The sequence below is a fragment of the Nerophis ophidion genome, linkage group LG17, assembly GCF_033978795.1.
Source record: "Nerophis ophidion isolate RoL-2023_Sa linkage group LG17, RoL_Noph_v1.0, whole genome shotgun sequence".
NCBI lineage: Eukaryota > Metazoa > Chordata > Actinopteri > Syngnathiformes > Syngnathidae > Nerophis > Nerophis ophidion.
The window spans coordinates 3383495-3407726 of record NC_084627.1 but is presented as its reverse complement, the minus strand read 5'-3'; the positions used below and the strand labels follow the sequence as shown (position 1 = coordinate 3407726).

General features: G+C 40.2%; 1 protein-coding gene across 6 annotated transcripts in view; it reads right to left on the bottom strand.

Moving 5' to 3' along the window:
* Positions 1-24232, bottom strand: part of prodha (proline dehydrogenase (oxidase) 1a) — a 50503-nt gene that overhangs the window by 6682 nt on the left and 19589 nt on the right. For all 6 annotated transcript variants that reach the window (XR_009802324.1, XR_009802326.1, XR_009802327.1 and 3 more), the window contains exons 4-13: positions 22057-22206; positions 21905-21969; positions 18938-19054; positions 17452-17531; positions 13995-14076; positions 13795-13887; positions 12279-12425; positions 9020-9195; positions 8848-8946; positions 857-945 (exon numbers count right to left, since the gene is read on the bottom strand). Coding sequence is in view for 1 of the 6 variants with exons in the window: in XM_061875747.1 (XP_061731731.1) it covers positions 857-945; positions 8848-8946; positions 9020-9195; positions 12279-12425; positions 13795-13887; positions 13995-14076; positions 17452-17531; positions 18938-19054; positions 21905-21969; positions 22057-22206 (1098 nt within the window). In the remaining 5 variants the exon portion in view is untranslated. The remainder of the gene's footprint in view (positions 1-856; positions 946-8847; positions 8947-9019; positions 9196-12278; positions 12426-13794; positions 13888-13994; positions 14077-17451; positions 17532-18937; positions 19055-21904; positions 21970-22056; positions 22207-24232) is intronic.

The following is a 24232-nucleotide window of genomic DNA, read 5'->3' as shown; positions in this document are numbered from 1 at the left end:
AAAAATTTTTAACATGTCCAAATCTAAAGATAATAAAAAATAACATGCCTCCGTCGCATTTAATTTTTTTTTTTTTTTTAACATTTTTTTTTAAATATATTTCAATATTTTAGATATGCGTAGCCAAGGTCTGGCAGATGTACTAAGGCCAAAAAATTTGAATGTATTGAACTAAAAACAGGTGCATTGTGCCTACTAAACATGTACACGCACTGTGAATGACATCATGCTTGGGGAAAAAAACAGCCAATGAAAGAGCAGGAAGGCGGGACTTGAAAATTGAATGAGCAAATATTCAATAATCCCATCTTTTTAAAGGTGGTTTCAGAAAGTTCCCTACAAGTGGCGTAAAAGATACTGCAGTGACCTGAATAAAAGATGGAAGGATGTGCAATGGCTGCATCTCTCCCAGATAACCGGCGTGTGTGAGTGACAGGAAGAAAAGCTCGTCTTTTTATTGGGGAAAAAATACCATCTTATATCAGGGTCAATAACATATTACAGGATTATATTAGTCATTTACTTCATCATTGCAGTACTTTTGCAACATGTTACATGCTGAGCACCCTATGGACTCCTACATCACGACTTGTAACACTGATAACCTCCTGTAGTTTGTTCCCAAGATATCTCGGGACCCTCGTAAAGGTTAAACTCTCTCTTGTCTGAACTTCAAAGCCCACTGTAGCGGCCGCCGGGTGGCCACATGGGCGTGTGACGCAAGCCTGCGTGATCCCGCCAAGTCTGTTTATTGTTAGTAATCGGCACTATATATGTGTGTGTGTGTGTGTGTGTGTGTGTGTGTGTGTGTGTGTGTGTGTGTGTGTGTGTGTGTGTGTGTGTGAGAGATACATACCTAGCGGGAAGCTGATCTGGTCACACATGCCAAGCAGCTGCCCGAAGTAGACTTTATTCTCAGTGGGTGACAGGCCCATCTCGTTCATCCTGAGAAAGAGCACACGTTCGTTAAAAGAGGTTCTTACATAACGACGTCCCAGCTCAGGGGGCCCGGCAGGGTAGAACTGCAGAAATATCCTCGATGAACTATCTGAAGAATTTGTTTAGGGCCAGTGTTTCTCATTTATTTTCTCTCAGGACCGCTACGAAAATTGTACCAGGACCGTCTAAAGAGAATTGGTATGTAGAAGCTGATTAAAGATATTTAGTGGCTACAGTGTACATCTGGATTTACTCTTAATTTTGGCTCCATTAGGATCCGGTCTTTGTTTTTACTGCAGAAACAGTAAAATAAAAACCTCCCACTAGCACAGGGGTCGGGAACATTTCTGGCTGAGAGAGCCATGAAAGCCAAATATTTTAAAATGTATTTCCGTGAGAGCCATATCATATTTTTTTAACACTGAATACAACTAAATGCGTGCATTTTTAATTAAGACCAACATTTTTAGAGTATAATAAGTCTCTTATTCTTTTTCGTAACATTGTTATTCTGAAGCTAACCAATAATAAATAAAATGTCATGTCTGTTGATCATGTTTTTGTTTGGCCATGTGCTGTTTGTCTTTTGGACTCTTTAAGTTCCTGTTTTTTTCCACTCCCTTGTCTGGTTTCCTTGGTTACACATTTTGTCCACCTGACTCTGGTGGACAAAATGCCCGCTCATCTGCTTCCCAAGCACTAATCAGAGGCAGTATTTAAGCTCGTCTTTGCCAGTCAGTCGCCCTGTGCTGACTTGTTTCATGCCTTGCCATAGTTTTGTGCTTCATGCCATGCCAAGTAAGTTTTGTTTGATTTATGTTCGTAGTCTGTTTATGCGTTAGCTTTCTTCCTTAGCCCAAGTTGTGCCTCCGCTGTGAGCGATTTTTGTTTTTATCTGTTTTTTAGTATAAATTAAGTCATGTTTTTACCTAAATGCCATGTCCCGAGTAGTCTGTCTGCCTTCCTGGGAGAACGACCCCGCAGCAGGCTGCGAACCCCCCCATCATGACATAAAATGCTTCTTACCATTAATGCGACTTCTTGAACGGGTGCGGTAGGAAACGGATGGATGGATTTAAATGCATGAGAATGTTTTATATTTTGAACGTTATTTTTAGCACTGTGAATTCCAGCGGAATTATTCATAATTATCGTGTTAAGCAATGTCAGCTAAGATTTATCTGAGAGCCAGATGCAGTCATCAAAAGAGCCACATCTGGCTCTAGAGCCATAGGTTCCCTACCCCTGCACTAGCAGAATGGTATTTAAACACACTGGTCTTTCCTACAGTGAATGTGAAAGCTCCTGTACAGTATGTAGGTATTTTTATTCTGGTTATCGTCACTTCTTTTCCTTACTGCAGACTTACTCATTTTGTTCTCAAGAAACAACAAGCGTTATTGTTTGAGCTATGGCTCCATCCTTTGGACGAGTTTTGTCTTCTAATCCCCAGTTTTTCCAAACGGTCTGCTAGTGTGCCGTGAGATACAGTCTGGTGTGCCGTGGAAGATGATCTAATTTCACCTATTTGTGTTAAAGGGGAACATTATCACAATTTCAAAAGGGTTAAAAACAATAAAAATCAGTTCCCAGTGGCTTGTTGTATTTTTAGAAGTTTTTTCCCAAATTTTACCGGTCCCGGAAGATCCCTAAATAAAGCTTTTAAGTGCCTTATTTTCGCTATCTTCGAAACCACTATCCATTTCCCTGTGACGTCATACAGTGCTGCCAATACAAACAAGATGGCGGTTACCACAGCACGATATAGCGACATTAGCTCGGATTCAGACTCGGATTTCAGCGGCTTAAGCGATTCAACAGATTACGCATGTATTGAAACAGAAGGTCGGAGTATGGAGGCAGATAGCAAAAACGAAATTGAAGAAGAAATTGAAGCTATTGAGCGAATAGCTATTGACGCTATTCGGCCATAGCGTGGGTGTACCTAATGAAGTGGCCCATAGCATGGCTGCCTTATTATCATCGCCGGTAAAAAGTGCGGACCAAACGATCAGGACCTTCACATCTTGTGACACTGGAGCAACTTAAATCCGTCGATTGGTAAGTGTTTGTTTCGCATTAAATGTGGGTATCTAGTTTCAAATGTACATACAGCTAGCGTAAATAGCATGTCAGCATCGATTAGCGTAGCATGTTAGCATCGATTAGCTGGCAGTCATGCTGCGACCAAATATGTCTGATTAGCACATAAGTCAACAACATCAAGAAAACTCACCTTTGTGATTTCGTTGACTTAATCGTTGCAAATGCATCTGCAGGTTATCCAAACATCTCTGTGCCATGTCTGTCTTAGCATCGCCGGTCAAATGTGAAGACACTCTGGTACATTCAATGGGGGTCTGGCGGCAGATTTCTTGCCAGTGGTGCAACTTGAATCCCTCCCTGTTAGTGTTGTTACACCCTCCGACAACACACCAACGAGGCATGATGTGTCCAAATTTCCAAAAAATAGTCGCAGAAACGGAAAATAACAGAGCTGAGACCCGGTGTTTGTAATGTGAAAATGAATATGGCGGGTGTGTTACCTCGGTGACGTCACGTTCTGACGTCATCGCTAAAAGACCGATAAACAGAAAGGCGTTTAATTTGCCAAAATTCACCCATTTAGAGTTCAAAAATCGGTTAAAAAAATACATGGTCTTTTTTCTGCAACATCAAGGTATATATTGACGCTTGCACAGGTTTGTTGATAATGTTCCCCTTTAAAAATATCTTTTGCGAATCAGTAATTATAGTCTGCAAATGATGTGTTGTTGTCAAGTGTCGGTGCTGTCTCGAGCTCGGCAGAGTCACCGTGAAATTCTCTTCCATATCAGTAGGTGGCAGCCGGTAGCTAATTGCTTTGTAGATGTCGGAAACAGCGGGAGGCAGCGTGCAGGTAAAAAAAGTGTCTAATGCTTAAACCAAAAAAACAAACAAAAGTTGATTGCCTCTAAGAAAAGGCATTCAAGCTTAGGGAAGGCTATGCGGAACGGAACTAAAACTTAACTGGCTACAGAGAAAACAAGAACAGAATGCTGGACGACAGCAAAGACTTACTGTGGAGCAAAGAAGGTGTCCACAAAGTACATCCGAACATGACATTACAATCAACAATGTCCCCCCAAAGAAGGGTAAAAACAACTGAAATATTCTTGATTGCTAAAACAAAGTAGATGCGGGAATTATCGCTCAAAAGGAAGACATGAAACTGATACAGGAAAATAACCAAAAAAGAGAAAAAGCCACAGTGACAGTACACCTACTTTGAGACAAGAGCTATAGTGATGCATGCTTGGTTATGATTTAAAGTCATATCCAACAATTGCGACAACGACTTTTTAATGTCAACTGAGTTTCGTTTTTTTAACGATTTCTGGTGGTGGTGTACCTCTGGATTTTTTCAACACAAAAAAATGTGCCATGGCTCCAAAAAAATTGAAAAACATTGTTCTAGTCGTCCATAGTGAAGTGAAGTGAATTATATTTATATAGCGCTTTTCTCTAGTGACTCAAAGCGCTTTTACATAGTGAAACCCAATATCTAAGCTACATTTAAACCAGTTTGGGTGGCACTGGGAGCTGGCGGGTAAAGTGTCTTGCCCAAAGACACAACGGCAGTGACGAGGATGGCGGAAGAGGGGATCGAACCTGGAACCCTCAAGTTGCTGGCACGGCCGCTCTACCAACCGAGACATACCGCCCCACCGTCCCTAGCGTTCCTACTCGTATGGATTCTTCACTGATCACTCCAGTCAACATTAGAAGTTTTACAATGTAACTAAAACTATTTATACTTACCATGTGTAATGTCTGTTGGAATGTTTTAATGCATATTTGTACGTGTTATCGGAATGTAATCAAGCGAGCGTCCTTGGTATTAGATAATATGCTTACATGTTTATCAGTGCCTGTGTTAGTATTATTAACTTACAATGGCTTTATTTTGTATTTTTTTAGTTTGAAAAGTTAATCGGTAAATTCAACGAATTGTCGCCGCGGAGTTATTGAGTCTGTTTAGCTGTTTGAAGAGCTAGCTTCCGCATGACGACGAATTCTGTTTTGTTTGATCAGCCGTTTTACTGCCGTGTCTCAAGCATCGTTTGGAAACAATTAAGGTATGTAAATAAACACTAACTAAATCTTTCTGTGTAAAAGCTCATTTCGCAACTTATATATCTGCGGTTTATAGTCAGGTGTGGCTAATAAATGGAAAATATTTTTTCTTCTTAGAATTTACTGAATGTGGCCCAAGTACCAGTGCACTCAATAGTCCGCAAAATACGATTTTTACTACTTACACTGGGTAAAACAGGCAGCCTGTTGATTAACTTAAGCAGTGCTGCCACCTAGCTGCAGGTGTGTGCATTGTTCTAACATGAATAGTAGAGTGCAGCCACAAACAATAAAAAACCCCCAAGCCGCTCCCACACACACCTCAGGGGGTTCCGACTTACTATTTGAGAAAAAAAACCTACTTACTTACTGGGGTTGTGACTCTTACGACAACTCACGATTCCATTTCGATTCCATTCAGAATCAATTCCCGATTCAACACGCGGTTCTCGTTTCACACCGATTCCCACGATGTACAATTTGGTATAAAAAAACATGATAAACCCCTGCAGTTTACAAAAGTCCCTCTTGGCTACTGACGTATACGCATGGTAAGTAAGCATGGAGATAATAAATTATATATATATATATATATATATATATGTATGTATGTATGTATGTATGTATGTATGTATGTATGTATGTATGTATGTATGTATGTATGTATGTATGTATGTATGTATGTATGTATGTATGTATGTATGTATGTATGTATGTATGTATGTATGTATATATATATATATATATATATATATATATATATATATATATATATATATATATATATATAGGTATATATATATATATATATATATATATATATATATATATAGGTATATATATATATATATATATATATATATATAGGTATATATATATATATATATATATATATATATATATATATATATATATATATATATATATATATATATATATATAGGTATATATATATATATATATATATATATATATATATAGGTATATATATATATATATATATATATATATAGGTATATATATATATATATATATATATAGGTATATATATATATATATATATATATATATATATATATATATATGTATGTATATATATGTATGTATATATATATATATAGGTATATATGTATGTATGTATGTATGTATATATATATATATATATATATATATATATATATATATATATGTATGTATGTATATATATATATATATATAGGTATATATATATATGTATATATATATATATATATATGTATATGTATATATATATGTATGTATATGTATATGTAGAACTGTGGACCAGCTCTATACTCTCGGCAGGGTTCTTGAGGGTGCATGGGAGTTTGCCCAACCAGTCTACATGTGCTTTGTGGACTTGGAGAAGGCATTCGACCGTGTCCCTCGGGAAGTCTTGTGGGGAGTGCTCAGAGAGTATGGGGTATCGGACTGTCTTATTGTGGCGGTCCGCTCCCTGTATGATCAGTGCCAGAGCTTGGTCCGCATTGCCGGCAGTAGGTCGAACACATTTCCAGTGAGGGTTGGACTCCGCCAAGGCTGTCCAATTTCTAGGCGCAGTCAAGGCGTTGAGGGGTTCCGGTTTGGTAGCCGCAGGATTAGGTCTCTGCTTTTTGCAGATGATGTGGTCCTGATGGCTTCATCTGACCGGGATCTTCAGCTCTCGCTGGATCGGTTCGCAGCCGAGTGTGAAGCGACCGGAATGAGAATCAGCACCTCCAAGTCAGAGTCCATGGTTCTCGCCCGGAAAAGGGTGGAATGCCATCTCCGGGTTGGGGAGGAGACCCTGCCCCAAGTGGAGGAGTTCAAGTACCTAGGAGTCTTGTTCACGAGTGAGGGAAGAGTGGATCGTGAGATCGACAGGCGGATCGGTGCGGCGTCTTCAGTAATGCGGACGTTGTACCGATCCGTTGTGGTGAAGAAGGAGCTGAGCCGGAAGGCAAAGCTCTCAATTTACCGGTCGATCTACGTTCCCATCCTCACCTATGGTCACGAGCTTTGGGTCGTGACCAAAAGGATAAGATCACGGGTACAAGCGGCCGAAATGAGTTTCCTCCGCCGTGTGGCGGGGCTCTCCCTTAGAGATAGGGTGAGAAGCTCTGCCATCCGGGAGGGACTCAAAGTAAAGCCGCGGCTCCTTCACATCGAGAGGAGCCAGATGAGGTGGTTCGGGCATCTGGTCAGGATGCCACCCGAACGCCTCCCTAGGGAGGTGTTTAGGGCACGTCCAACCGGTAGGAGGCCACGGGGAAGACCCAGGACACGTGGGGAAGACTATGTCTCCAAGCTGGCCTGGGAACGCCTCGGGATCCCCCGGGAAGAGCTAGACGAAGTGGCTGGGGAGAGGGAAGTCTGGGTTTCCCTGCTTAGGCTGTTGCCCCCGCGACCCGACCTCGGATAAGCGGAAGATGATGGATGGATGTATATGTATTTATATATATATATATGTGTATATATGTATATATATATACATATATATATGCTTATATATATATATATATATATACACATATACATATATATGTATATACATATATATACATACATATATATATATATATGTATATATATATATATATATATATATATATATATATATATACATACATATATATATATATATATATATATATATATATATATATATATATATATATATATATATAATTTAGCCTAAAAAATATATATTTTCAAATATGTTGCCTGAAAAATATCTTTTTTAAAATGTTGCCTAAAAATTGTATTTTTAAAAACTTTGCCTAAAAAATATATTTTAAAAAATTTTGCCTAAAAATATATATATTTTTTAGGCAAAATTTTAAAAAATATATATTTTTTAGGTAAAGTTTTTAAAAATACATTTTTTTAGGCAAAATTTTTTAAAATATAATTTTTTTTAGGCTAAATTATATATATATATATATATATATATATATATATATATATATATATATATATATATATATATTTCAAAAACAATTTTTTGAAAATGTTGCCTAAAAAATATATATTTTGCAAATTTGCCGTATTTTTCGGAGTATAAGTCACTGCGGAATATAAGTCGCACCCGCCGAAAATGCATAATAAAGAAGGAAAAACACATATATAAGTCTCACCGGAGTATAAGTCCCAATTTTGGGGGAAATTTATTTGACAAAACCCAACACCAAGAATAAACATTTGAAAGGCAATTTAAAATAAATAAAGAATAGTGAACAACAGGCTGAATAAGTGTACGTTATATGACACATAAATAACCAACTGAGAAGGTGCCTGGTATGTTAACCTAACATATTATGGTAAGAGTCATTCAAATAACTAAAAAATATAGAAAATGTTATAAGTTTACCAAACAATCTGTCACTCCTAATTGCTAAATCTGATGAAATCTTATACGTCTAGTCTCTTACGTGAATGAGATAAATAATATTATTAGATATTCTACGGTAATGTGTTAATAATTTCACACATAAGTCGCTCCTAATGAAAAAAACTGCAACTTATAGTCTGAAAAATACGGTAGTCTTGATATGTTTTTTTATTTTTTTGTTATTATTAATCAGAATAAATGAGAATCGTGAATCAATTAAATACATGTTAATACACGCCACAAACTTAAGATCTATGTTCACAGGAAGATAAATAAAACATAAATATATAAATACATTCTTTCTAGCAATTTTTGAAAATGATGAATCCATTTCAAATCGGAATCAAAAACAATCGCGATTTGGATATGAGTAGAAAAAAAAATTCAGCAACCCCATTACTTACATTTTTAAGGTGAATTTCACCGTGTCCTCGTTATGAGTGGCAACCATGATGTTTGCTTTGCGGCTGTGGTCGATGTCCTCCAGCAAGTACTCCAAACACCTGGAACCAACAGCACCCACAGGGTGAGGACAAGTCTCAGCGTCGACGAGCGTCAGCGTCCGCCTCGACTCACTTGTGGTACATCCTGTTGGTGGCCTCGTAGTCGGGGTTTATCGGGTCCTCGTAGCCGAGCTCCTCGGCTCGGGCCCTTTCCTGGTACATGTAGGCGCCGCGGACCAGCTTGGCGCCAAAGTACCAGCCCTCCCTGCGCGACAACTCCACGTCCACTGTCACATTCTCGTAGGCTTCCTGAAATAGTTATTCAAATATTGTAAAAAAAAAACATCCGTTCATCCACATCCCTATTAGGAGACACCCTGTCATGGAATAACATGAATGAATGTACAAAGCCCGTTTCCATGAGTTGGGAAATTGTGTTAGATGTAAATATAAACAGTTTTAGAACAACATTTCCCAACGAGCTATTGCAAGGAATTTAGGGATTTTACCATCTACGGTCCGTAAAATCATCAAAAGGTTCAGAGAATATGTAGAAATCACTGCACGTAAGCGGTGATATTAAGGACCTTTGATCCCTCAGGCATCAAAAACCGACATCAGTGTGTAAAGGATATCATCACATGAGCTCAGGAACACTTTAGAAAACCACTGTCACTAAATACAGTTGGTCGCTACATCTGTAAGTGCAAGTTAAAACTCTACTTTGCAAAGCGAAAGCCATTTATCAACAACACCCAGGAACGCTGCCGGCTTGGCTGGGCCCGAGCTCACCTAAGATGGACTGATGCAAAGTGGAAAAGTGTTCTGTGGTCTGACGAGTCCACATTTCAAATTCTATTTAGAAACTGTGGGATAAATAATATTATTTGATATTCTACGGTAATGTGTTAATAATTTCACACATAAGTTGCTCCTGAGTATAAGTCGCTATGAAAAAAAACTGCGACTTATAGTCCGAAAAATACGGTAGTCTTGATATGTTTTTTATTTTTTTGTTATTATTAATCAGAATAAATGAGAATCGTGAATCAATTAAATACATTTTAATACACACCACAAACTTTAGATCTATGTTCACAGAAAGATAAATAAATAAATAAAAAAATACTAAATAAAATTTAGAATTTTATTTCGAAACTGTGGACGTGGTGTCCTCCGAAACAAAGAGGAAAATAACCATCCGGATTGTTATAGGCGCAAATGTCACGTGGGAGTCGCATTTTAATGCGGGATCGTTCCTCCAACGCAAACATAGACACTCCGGACAACAACTAAAAGGTAAGAATGATTTAATGACAAAACACTGGTACAAAAACAGACGAAAAGAAACGCGTGGCGAAAGCACAGAAGCTAATGCTAACACTAGCACAGGATCAGGTAACAAGAAACCTAGTAATTACCAACGAAACAGTTGCATACCGCAAACAAGGGACCAAGACCGACTGACGGGACAAGGCAGGCTTAAATAAGGAAGTAATTAACAAAAACAGGTGTGCGTCTGGAACCCTCAGCAGGTGAAATTAATATGTTGCCATGGTGACCAAACTGACTCACAAAAAGGTACACAAACAACAAAGGGAGTCCAAACTAACAGAAAATAACTAAACTAAACATGATCCAGACTACGGATCATGACAGCAAAGTTCAAAAGCCAGCATCTGTGATGGTATGGGGGTGCATTAGTGCCCAAGCCATGGGTAACTTACACATTTGTGAAGGCACCATTAATGCTGAAAGGTACATACAGGTTTTGGAGCAACATATGTTGTCATTCAAGCAGCGTTATCATGGACGCCCCTGCTTATTTCAGCAAAACAATGCCAAGCCACGTGTTACAACATCGTGGCTTCGTAGTAAAAGAGTACGGGTACTTTCCTGGCCCGCCTGCAGTCCAGACATGTCTCCCATCGAAAATGTGTGGCGCATTATGAAGCGTAAAACACGACAACAAGACCCTGGACTGTTGAACAACGTAAGCTGTACATCAAGCAAAAATGGTAATGTTGGAGCCTATTTATATTATTAATTTATTAATTGTTTTCACAATCTAATTCAATAATGCCAATGAAGTTGTAGATTATTTATTGGATGTTTTACATTAATTATGATCGATTGATTGTTTTCAGCGGCTCACGCTCCTCCTGGTGGGCAACTTCCTCCTTTGATTGATTGATTGATTGATACTTTTATTAGTAGATTGCACAGTACAGTACATATTCCGTACAATTGACCACTAAATGGTAACACCCCAATAAGTTTTTCAACTTGTTTAAGTCGGGGTCCACGTTAATCAATTCATGGTATAATTGGGAGGACAGCACAGCTGGGCGCTGCCTTTGTGTGTCTGTCATACTGAAGGAGTGAGGAGTGATATTGTTTGTTTACCACTAAATAAGTTATTTTGTTATATATAGAAAGTCAACCACGGTGAATATTTTTTGTTTGTGAAAATAAATGATCAACATTTTTTGAACCTAGAAATATCTCTGGGAGTGCTTATTTGGAATTTATCCATCCATCCATCCATCTTCTTCCGCTTATCCGAGGTCGGGTCGCGGGGGCAGCAGCCTAAGCAGGGAAGCCCAGACTTCCCTCTCCCCAGCCACTTCGTCTAGCTCTTCCCGGGGGATCCCGAGGCGTTCCCAGGCCAGCCGGGAGACATAGTCTTCCCAACGTGTCCTGGGTCTTCCCCGTGGCCTCCTACCGGTTGGACGTGCCCTAAACACCTCCCTCGGGAGGCGTGCGGGTGGCATCCTGACCAGATGCCCGAACCACCTCATCTGGCTCCTCTCGATGTGGAGGAGCAGCGGCTTTACTTTGAGTTCCTCCCGGATGACAGAGCTTCTCACCCTATCTCTAAGGGAGAGCCCCGAATTTAGTGCCTCATAAAACCTTCCCCTCAAGGCTACTCTCCAAACTTTATTTTCATTTTTTCGAAACCTTTTTGGAACGACAGAGTAGCCGTGACAGGTAAAGAATTTCACTTTCGAAGCTTCAACAATTAGTTTCCTCAGTTCCCAAACGTTTATTGAGTGTTGTTCAAAGAAAAGGTGGTGAACATGCCCTTTCCCAACTACTTTGGCACGTGTTGTAGCCATGAAATTCTAAGTTAATTATTATTTGCCAAAAAAAAATGTTTATGAGTTTGAACATCAAATATGTTTTCTTTGTAGCATATTCAACTGAATATGGGTTGAAAAGGATTTGCAAATCATTGTATTCCGTTTATATTTACATCTAACACAATTTCCCAACTCATATGGAAACGGGGTTTGTATATTGATGTGTTTGTGTGTGTTTTATGGAAACATCCGCACAATGTAAATGTTTCTCAGTCCAGTGTGTGGCAAAGTCAAACACAGCGTGCTCACCTTCAGGTAGCATTGATACGTGTTGAATATGATTGGCTTCTCTCTGTTGAACTTCCTCTGCATTTCCAGCGTCAGGCGACTAATAGCCGGCTGGAAGTACGTCTGCTCGGCGTCCACCATGAGCCGCACGCCGTTTTCCACAGCGTACTGGGACACACACACACAGCATATAAAATAAAATCCCAGTGGAAAGAAACTCTTTGTGTAAAGCAGGCCTGAGCAATTATTAAATGTGTCTGGGGGGGGCCAGTATATCTATTTTCAGGAATACTAATACAAAACCTCACAATAATGTCTGATTGAATGCTAAAAACTTTATGACAGACTGCATTAAAGGCCTACTGAAAGCCACTACTACCCACCACGCAGTCTGATAGTTTATATATCAATGATGAAATATTAACATTGCAACACATGCCAGTTTACTAAATTGCTATTTTAAATTTCCTGGAAAGTTTCCTGTTGAAAACGTCACGGAATGATGACGCTTATGTTGACATTGGTTATTGGTTGGAGCGGACATTTTATCCCAGCACCACTCACGGCTAAAAGTCGTCCGATTTAATCGCATAATTACAAAGCATTTTGGACATCTGTGTTGCTGAATCTTTTGCAATTTGTTCAATTAATAATGGAGACGTCAAAGAAGAATGCTGTTGGTGGAAAGCGGTGGATTGCAGCTGCCTTTAGCACCGATTACACAGCCGGTGTTACTTTGTTTGTTGTGAAGCTTTAACACAGAGCGGTCAAGCGAACATGTTTCTCTACGTCAACCAGCAAGTTTTTGGATGGGAAAATTGTGATATGAAGTCGGCTCTTGCCGGAGACTTCAGTGGATTATGCGACCTCCTCCTGCAGCTTAAAAAGGCAGCTGTGATCTTGGCTCCTCGGCTTCTCTCAGAGACACTGGCGTTCACCGCAGCCATCCGACTTTTAGGTATGACTTTAGAATCTCACTAAAACACTATTAACACAATAAGCAGATAAGGGATTTTCCAGAATTATCCTAGTAAATGTGTCTAATTACATCTGAAACGCTCTTTATTTTTTTGTTTAAATTTTTTCTTTCTAGTCCTTCACTTTCATTATCCTCATCCATGAATCTTTCATCCTCGCTCAAATTAATGGGGAACTCGTCGCTTTCTCGGTCCGAATAGCTCTTGCTGCTGGTGGCCATGATTATAAACAATGTGAGGATGTGATGAGCTCCACAACCCGTGACGTCACGCGCACATCGTCTGCAGGCAAGGCTTTTTTATTAGCGACCAAAAGTTGCAAACTTTATCGTCGATGTTCTCTACTAAATCCTTCCAGCAAAAATATGGCAATATCGCGAAATGATCAAGTATGACACATAGAATGGACCTGCTAATCCCCGTTTAAATAAGAAAATCTCATTTCAGTAGGCCTTTAAAGATCTAAAAAAAAAAAAATGATTTGGGCCGGATTGAAAAGCTTAACGGGCCCCCAGGCCTTAATTTGCCCAGGTCTGCTGTAAAGGGTTATTGATGCTCACATTAGCCAGAACGTCCACTCTTTGCAGCATTCGCTTCATTTGCCGCTCCTCCTCAGCTGTAAACTTGTTCAGAAAAGGTTCCAGCTGGCCCGTCTACAACACACACACACACACACACACACACACATACACACACACGCACATTTGCATTTATAACGGAACCATAAACAGAGCTACACAATAAACCACTGTTCACTTACCTCAAGGTTTGGCACCATAAGAAGGTTGGAGATTTGTGTCGTATCGTTGATTAAACTGTTCCAATCCAGCATATCTATGGTCCTGGGAACAAAGATGCGAGCAGAAGGTTATTCATGACGACTAGTCACATTTCTGCTGCAGATTCCTAAAAACGGCAGAACGCTGGCATGTAGAGGATCTTTGACAAGCATTTTTCTACATTTGGTCCTTAAAAACAGCAGGGCGCTCCTGTCTTACTGAGGATCTTTGACCAGCGTTTGTTTTTTGTTATCCAGTCCAATCCAATCCACTTTATTTATATAGCACATTTAAACAATAAAAATGTTTCCAAAAGTGCTGCACAACAATTGTCAGGCTTGTCCCCGACAGTTTGACTATGTCTTAGTTGTTCCTCTGCATTTGTCTTTGTTTCCTGTCTTAAGTTCCTGTCAGCCCTTTTATTTTGGTTCCGTTTCCTGTTTGTGTCCCTGAGTGCTTTGTTCCCTCAGCTGTGGCTGATTGGCACCTGGCCACACCTGGTGTCAATCAGCCCACCACTATTTAGACCTGCTTTCTCCTCCAGTCAGTGCTGGATTATTGTCATTTCTACTTGATGTTCCTACTAGTCATGTCAATGTCAGTGTAGCGGTAGCGGTAAGCTATATTCGGTAGCTGTTTGTAGCTTACTGTCTTTTTGTTCCCTGCTTCCAGTTTGTTTGTTCCTAGTTCCTGTTTGCTGGATCCCTGATCCCTGTTTCCAGTTTGTCCTCCTAGTGTCTGGTTTGTGTTTCTTCATTGAATTTTTTTCTTGTACAATGCTTGCCGCCTTCTCTGCATCTTGGGGTTTCGTCACAAACTCAACCTGACACCAATATTAAAAACAATGTTCTAATATTATCCGTAGCTCCACCAATGACTGAATAAAAACAAAAATAAATAAATATAAAACCAGTTGTTTTTCATTAAGTCCTTAAAGCAGGATAGCCCTTCTGTCATTGAACAATCCTTGACTAGCATTTTTGGAGTAGATCCTCAAAAACAGCAGTTATACTGTCATATAGGGGATATTAGTCTCCGTGTTTCTTTAGTAGGTACTCAAAAGCATGAAAGCACACTGCAACGCACTTCTGTCATTAAAAGTCCAAAACATTTTTGCAGGTCCTTGAAAACAATTGCCTCTGTCCTGAGGAACATCGTTGACTACCTTTTATGGCGTAAGTCCTACAAAAACACACACAAAATTGTCCTGTTTTTGCAGTACGTTCTGAAAAATAGCAGGTCACTCCTGTCAAGTAGAGGATCTTTGACAAACAGTTTTGCAATAGGTCCCAAAAAAAAAAACAGCAGGACGCTACTGTCCAATAGAAGATCTTTGACTCGAATGTTTGCTTGAAAAAGAGCACAGGAGCTCCTTTTGACTAATGTTTTTGTAGTTGGTTGGTAAAAACTGCAGTGTGCTTCTGTCGTTTAAAACAGTGGTTCTCAAACTGGACTCTCCAAGTACCGCCGTAATGACCAACATTAAAACACAGAAGCATAATAGGCCTAAGAATCCATTAAAAACAAGGCAGAGGTTTGATTCAACAAGACTATTTAATACGTTGGCCACTGTAACATTACACACAGTTTGAACACTTAAATCGTACTTAAATTTAGAGATTATTTACTAGTTGGAGCCTGTTTTGATTGATTGATTGATTGATTGATTGAAACTTTTATTAGTAGATTGCACAGTACAGTACATATTCCGTACAACTGACCACAAAATGATAACATTTTGTGGTCAAATTGACCACAAATGATAACATTTTGTGGTCAAAATAGAAAGCAGGTCTAAATAGTGGCTGGCTGATTGACACCAGGTGTGGCCAGATGCCAATCAGCCACAGCACTCTGACGGCGTGGCGAAGTTGGTAGAGTGGCTGTGCCAGCCATCTGAGGGTTGCTGCTTCAATCCCCACCTTCTACCATCCTAGTCACGTTCGTTGTGTCCTTGGGCAAGACACTTCACCCTTGCTCCTGATGATAACAAATGATAACATTTTGTGGTCAAAATAGAAAGCAGGTCTAAATAGTGGCTGGCTGATTGACACCAGGTGTGGCCAGGTGCCAATCAGCCACAGCACTCAGACGGCGTGGCGAAGTTGGTAGAGTGGCTGTGCCAGCCATCTGAGGGTTGCTGCTTCAATCCCCACCTTCTACCATCCTAGTCACGTTCGTTGTGTCCTTGGGCAAGACACTTCACCCTTGCTCCTGATGATAACAAATGATAACATTTTGTGGTCAAAATAGAAAGCAGGTCTAAATAGTGGCTGGCTGATTGACACCACTTGTGGCCAGGTGCCAATCAGCCACAGCACTCAGACGGCGTGGCGAAGTTGGTAGAGTGGCTGTGCCAGCCATCTGAGGGTTGCTGGTTCAATCCCCACCTTCTACCATCCTAGTCACGTCCGTTGTGTCCTTGGGCAAGACACTTCACCCTTGCTCCTGATGATAACAAATGATAACATTTTGTGGTCAAAATAGAAAGCAGGTCTAAATAGTGGCTGGCTGATTGACACCACTTGTGGCCAGGTGCCAATCAGCCACAGCACTCAGACGGCGTGGCGAAGTTGGTAGAGTGGCTGTGCCAGCCATCTGAGGGTTGCTGGTTCAATCCCCACCTTCTACCACCCTAGTCACGTCCGTTGTGTCCTTGGGCAAGACACTTCACCCTTGCTCCTGATGATAACAAATGATAACATTTTGTGGTCAAAATAGAAAGCAGGTCTAAATAGTGGCTGGCTGATTGACACCAGGTGTGGCCAGGTGCCAATCAGCCACAGCACTCTGGCGGCGTGGCGAAGTTGGTAGAGTGGCTGTGCCAGCCATCTGAGGGTTGCTGCTTCAATCCCCACCTTCTACCATCCTAGTCACGTCCGTTGTGTCCTTGGGCAAGACACTTCACCCTTGCTCCTGATGATAACAAATGATAACATTTTGTGGTCAAAATAGAAAGCAGGTCTAAATAGTGTCTGGCTGATTGACACCAGGTGTGGCCAGGTGCCAATCAGCCACAGCACTCTGACGGCGTGGCGAAGTTGGTAGAGTGGCTGTGCCAGCCATCTGTGGGTTGCTGGTTCAATCCCCACCTTCTACCATCCTAGTCACGTCCGTTGTGTCCTTGGGCAAGACACTTCACCCTTGCTCCTGATGGGTCCTGGTGAGCGCCTCGCATGGCAGCTCCCGCCGTCAGTGTGTGAATGGGCGAATGTGGTAATACTGTCAAAGCGCTTTGGGCTCCTTAAAAAGGGGTAGAAAAGCGCTATACAAGTACAACCCATTTACCATTTATTATTTAACTCCCGAATAAGTTTTTGAACTTGTTTGAGTCGGGGTCATTTCATGGTGTACCGCAGTTTGAGAATTCCTGGTTTAAAAGATCTTCGACTTCCGTACTTTGCATCACGTCTTTAGAAATCCAGAGGTTCCTCTTACCCCGACAGACCCAGCTTCTCTCCAGTGAACCAGTTTTCAATGTCGTCCTTGGCAGCAACACCCAGCTTGGTCAAACTTTCCTACAAACATATATTATCATCAATAAAAAAAAAAGTTAAATACTCAAGTTTCCCTTGCTAATTATGATGTTCATTTATTTTATTTCCCTCTTTTGCAATTATAATTTGTCATCATACTAATTTATTATCATACATACATACACATTTTGGTTTAGTTTTGTTCTTCATGTCTGTCGTAGGTTTACAGCGGTTGTTTGCATTTCCATGGTGTACAACTCGCAACTTCTAAACCCCTTTGAGGAGACATTCTGGTCACCACGTTTGTAAAATACTCCCCTCAATTCCCCCCATGAATGTATTAACTGGCTGGAATATAAAGACAATACAACATACATCCATAAACGTGGATGTCCATCCATCCATTTTCTACCGCTTATTCCCTTTCGGGGTCGCGGGGGGCGCTGGCGCCTATCTCAGCTACAATCGGGCGGAAGGCAGGGTACACCCTGGACAAGTCGCCACCTCATCGCAGGGCCAACACAGATAGACAGACAACATTCACATATATTGCAAAAGTGCAATATCTGTAGAGTAATCTATTTATTTATATCTGCACCTTAGTGCTTTTTTATCCTGCACTACCATGAGCTAATGCAACAAAATTTCGCTCTTCTCTGTACTGTAAAGTTCAAATTTGAATGACAACAAAAAGGAAGTCTAAGTCTTAAGTCTAAGTCTAATTCAATTAAAAATAAAATAAAACACTTCTCTTTTGTAAAGTAAATCCGAACAGCCGATATGGGCATCTACATCAACTATAGGATTTGCCTGAGAAGCTGGACAGGACAAAAAAAAATAAAAAAATAAAATTAAAATAAAACACCTGTAGGATAAAGCGAACGTCATTTTGCTAATTAGTTTGCAGAGTCAGTGGACGGATGTTAAAGGCTATTCAAGTTGTTAATGGTGAAAACGTTTTGTTAACTTACCACCAACAACCGTCTGATAGAGGGGCGTCAAACGTATGGTGATGCGCACCCTGAACACCGTTGTAAAAATGTGTGTTTCTACATTTTTTGTTTGTTGTATTTTATTTCATGCTTAACTCTACCATGTAGACATTGGGTATGTTTGTACTTGTTGCCTTTAAGGAGACTATTAGTGTTGTTTTTGATTATATTGTAATATTTGGGGACGGCGTGGCAAAGTTGGGAGAGTTGCCGTGCCAGCAATCTGAGGGTTCCTGTTTCGATCCCCACCTTCTACCATCCTAGTCACGTCCGTTGTGTCCTTGAGCCTTGCATGGCAGCTCCTGCCATCAGTGTGTGAATGTGTGTGTGAATGGGTGAATGTGGAAATTAGTGTCAAAGCGCTTTGGAGTACTTTGAAAGTAGAAAAGCGCTACACAAGTATAACCCATTTACCATTTATATTTTTCCAGTGATTTAACATTCTCCCACACACACCTTGAGTTGCTCCGGCTCTAGTTTTTGATCCAACGTCGTCATTTCCGATTTGCCCTGCTGTGCTGCCAGGAACTTAAAGAACTGCTTCCATTTGACCAAGACCTCGGAAAACTGGAGCTGAGCAAACAAAAACAGGACAGTTGTTCGACAATCTATCAGGGGTGGGTAGAGTAGCCAGAAATCGTACTCAAGTAAGAGTACTGTTACTTTAGAGATGTATTACTCAAGTAAAAGTAAGGAGTAGTCACCCAAATATTTACTTGAGTAAAAGTAAAACGTATGTTGTGAAAAAACTACTCAAGTACTGAGTAACTGATGAGTAACCTGTTCGTTTAATGATGACGGCAACAAGTAATGCACAAAAACATAAAAATAGCAATGAACAAATTCAGAGCCGGGAATATCTCTTAAGTACCTAAAACAATAATATATATTAAATAATATATATTTGGTTTTACACTGTATTGAAAAAAATTTTAAAATGAATTTTACCTTTGCAAGCTCATGATACTATTGGCTACGTTTTATATTCACAAATGTAAGTTTCTCAAAACCCGACCTGTTTTTTGAGCCTTTAAAAAAGATTTAAAACTCTACATTAAAACTCTCTACCTCTAACAACCAAAAAGCTGTGAAAACGATGATGCTGTGTTCCAAATTTAAGTCATTTACTGAGATTGAGTAATGGCTTTGCACTTTGTTTATTTTATAATTTTTTTTTTTGCACTCTATTTTAGTTACTTTGAATTTACAACCCCCTGGCGCAGCTTTGTACGTTTTTTATACTGTTTTGTACTTTTTTAGTGCTTACTTTAAATATTATTTTCAACTGTTTGTAAATGTTTAAATTTATAAATAAAGGTTTATAAAAATAAAAAAAAAGTGTGCAGTTAATCATGTGACCGCCTGGCTCTGTTTGATTGGTGAAACGGAGTCAAATGTCACCAGTGACTGCGTTTGATTGGTGAAACGGAGTCAAACGTCACCAGTGACTGCATTTGATTGGTGAAACGGAGTCAGTGACTGCATTTGATTGGTGAAACGGAGTCAAACGTCACCAGTGACTACATTTGATTGGTGAAACGGAGTCAAACGTCACCAGTGACTACATTTGATTGGTGAAACGGGAGTCAAACGTCACCAGTGACTACATTTGATTGGTGAAACGGGAGTCAAACGTCACCAGTGACTACATTTGATTGGTGAAACGGGAGTCAAACGTCACCAGTGACTACATTTGATTGGTGAAACGGGAGTCAAACGTCACCAGTAACTACATTTGATTGGTGAAACGGAGTCAAACGTCACCAGTGACTACATTTGATTGGTGAAACGGAGTCAAACGTCACCAGTGACTGCATTTGATTGGTGAAACGCAGGCATGTGATAGATCCTACTTTGAAGGTCTGTCTGACAAACCAAAACAAACAAAGCGTGCATTAACAGAACGATACAAATCAGTAGCGAGCAGCGAGCTGAATGTGGATAAATGGAGCGGAGTAAAAGTAGCGTTTCTTCTCTTTAAATATACTCAAGTAAAAGTAAAAGTATGTTGCATTAAAACTACTCTTAGAGCAGCGGTGCCCATTACGTCGATCGCGAGCTACCAGTCGACCGCGGGGGGTGTGTCAGTCGATCTCGAGCCAGGCTTTTAAAAAAAATAGACCTAAAAATGAGTGATCATCAATCTTCACCAAGACGTCACTTAAATGACATTCACGGTACCGGAGGGTCTTGTGAGATGACGCTGGCTGCTGCAAGATCATTATTATTAAAATATGACCGAGAGGAAGGCGAGAAACACTTTTTATTTCAACAGACTCTCGCGCCGTACCTTCCGTCAAAACTCTAAAGGCCGACTGCACATTTCCTATCTTCACAATAAAAGCCCTGCTTCATGCTGCCTGCGCTAACAAAATAAGAGTCTCGGAAAACTGGCGTGCACAAGCGATCCCTCAGAAAGCTGGCGTGCACATCACTTGTGCACGCCAGCTTTCCGAGACTCTTATTTTGTTAACGCAGGCAGCATGAAGCAGGGCTTTTATTGTGAAGATAGGAAATGTGCAGTCGGCCTTTAGAGTTTTGACGGAAGGGACGGCGCGAAAATCTGTTGAAATAAAAAGTGTTTCTCGCCTTCCTCACTGTCATTTTTTCATAATAATGAACTGGCAGCAGCCAGCGTCATCTCACAAGACCCTCGGGTGCCGTGAATGTCAATCAAGCAAGCTACGGAATTTGCCGCCAATGTTTTTCTTGTAAAGTGTATGGAAGCTGGATGAATTAGATGCCAAAAACCAACCACTTTCATGTGGTATTGTACAGAAAGGATAACTTTTTTTCTCCTCCATTTGAAAATGTGGGGGTTATCATCATAACTGTCTGATTCCAATCAATGCAAGTCATCAGAATCAGGTAATACACCAATTTATATTCTTGTCTTCGTGAAAGAAAGACATCTATGTGTTACACATGCTTGTATTATCATTAAACACATTTAACTTGTTTACAAAAATGTCTCTTTCATAAATAAATAAACATAAATGATATATATAAATGAGGTAGATCCCCTCGAGTTGGTCAATTGAAAAGTAGCTCGCCCGCAGAAAAAGTGTGGGCACCCCTGTCTTAGAAGTACAATTTATCCCAAAAGTTACTCAAGTAGATGTAACGGAGTAACTACCCACCTCTGCATTCTATCCAATTTTATCCCCACTACAGTTATTCCACGTGTCAGTGTTTGAAGACCACACAACAAACGTAAAGTTAAGTACAATCATAAAAGTTGGCACTAGGTCATTTAATCTACTGTAGCGAGATAACTTTGGCGATAAATAGCAAATGATTGACTTCCGGAACGAGATAAAGTATCATTACCAGATGAGATAGTCCTACTGCTACCAAAACACTAATCAACTAAGCGCCGTTGAACCTTTACGGATAATATCGGGGACATTTTGTTCCACTCACGAGGAACTGTGGGCGTCCCAAGGCTGTCAATTTGATGGCCGAAAAGCCATCTGCAGAGGCGCCGCCTGAAATGAGACAATGTTGTGATTACGTTTGTCAGTTGTCATCTAAAAGTGTGTTATTAGTATGCATATAAGGAGTGTCCTTGTTACCTGAGGCTTTGATGCAGTTGAGGAAAGTTTCCAGCTGGTTGTCACATTTGACCTCGTCTGCGTAGAAGTATGTGCGGGCGCTGATGACGCCGCCGCGCCTGTCCCTGAACTGCCGATGGGCCTTGGTCTTCTTCTCACTGTGTTCAGCATCTGGAGGTTTTGGGTGGGGAACAAAGCCGTCAACAGCTGTTTATTCCCTCTAGGGCAGGGGTCACCAACCTTTTTGAAACCAAGAGCTACTTCTTGGGGACAGATTAATGCGAAGGGCTACCAGTTTGATACACACTTAAAAAAATTGCCAGAAATAGCCAATTTGCTCAATTTAGCATTGATAAATAAATATATATATATATATATATATATATATCAATCAATGTCAATCAATCAATGTTTACTTATATAGCCCTAAATCACTAGTGTCTCAAAGGGCTGCACAAACCACTACGACATCCTCGGTAGGCCCACATAAGGGCAAGGAAAACTCACACCCAGTGGGACGTCGGTGACAATGATGACTATGAGAACATGATACTGTGATACTGATGATACTGATGACTATGAGAACATGATACTGTGATACTGATGATACTGATGACTATGAGAACATATGAGAACATGATACTGTGAAAGATCAATCCATAATGGATCCAACACAGTCGCGAGAGTCCTGTCCAAAGCGGATCCAACACAGCAGCGAGAGTCCCGTTCACAGCGGAGCCAGTAGGAAACCATCCCAAGCGGAGGCTGATCAGCAGCGCAGAGATGTCCCCAGCCGATACACAGGCGAGCAGTACATGGCCACCGGATCGGACCGGACTCCCTCCACAAAGGAGAGTGGGACATAGAAGAAAAAGAATATATATATATATATATATATATATATATATATATATATATATATATATATATATATATATATATATATATATATATATATATATATATATATATATATATATATATATATATATATATAAAAATGGGTGTATTTCTGTCTGTCATTCCGTCGTACATTTTTTTTCCTTTTAGGTTTTTTGTAGAGAATAAATGTTAAAAAAAACACTTAATTGAACGGTTTAAAGGCCTACTGAAACCCACTACTACCGACCACGCAGTCTGATAGTTTATATATGCTTATATATATACTGCTTGCCTGTGTATCGGCTGGGAACATCCCTGCGCTGCTGATCCGCCTCCGCTTGGGATGGTTTCCTGCTGGCTCCGCTGTGAACGGGACTCTCGCTGCTGTGTTGGATCCGCTTTGGACTGGACTCTCGCGACTGTGTTGGATCCATTATGGATTGAACTTTCACAGTATCATGTTAGACCCGCTCGACATCCATTGCTTTCCTCCTCTCCAAGGTTCTCATAGTCATCATTGTCACCGACGTCCCACTGGGTGTGAGTTTTCCTTGCCCTTATGTGGGCCTACCGAGGATGTCGTAGTGGTTTGTGCAGCCCTTTGAGACACTAGTGATTTAGGGCTATATAAGTAAACATTGATTGATTGATTGATTGATATATCAATGACGAAATCTTAAAAGGGGAACATTATCACCAAACCTATGCCAGCGTCAATATATACCTTGATGTTGCAGAAAAAAGACCATGTATTTTTTTAACCGATTTCCCAACTCTAAATGGGTGAACTTTGGCAAATTAAACGCCTTTCTGTTTTATCTGTCGTTTAGCGATGACGTCAGAACGTGACGTCACCGAGGTAACACACCCGCCATTTTCATTTTCACATTACAAACACCGGGTCTCAGCTCTGTTATTTTCCGTTTTTTCGACTATTTTTTTTAACCTTGGAGACATCATGCCTCGTCGGTGTGTTGTCGGAGGGTGTAACAACACTAACAGGGAGGGATTCAAGTTGCACCACTGGCAAGAAATCTGCCGCCAGACCCCCATTGAATGTGCCAGAGTGTCTTCACATTTGACCGGCGATGCTAAGACAGACATGGCACAGAGATGTATGGATAACCTGCAGATGCATTTGCAACGATTAAGTCAACGAAATCACAAAGGTGAGTTTTGTTGATGTTGTTGACTTATGTGCTAATCAGACATATTTGGTCGCAGCATGACTGCCAGCTAATCGATGCTAACATGCTATTTACGCTAGCTGTATGTATATTTGAAACTAGATACCCACATTTAATGCGAAACAAAC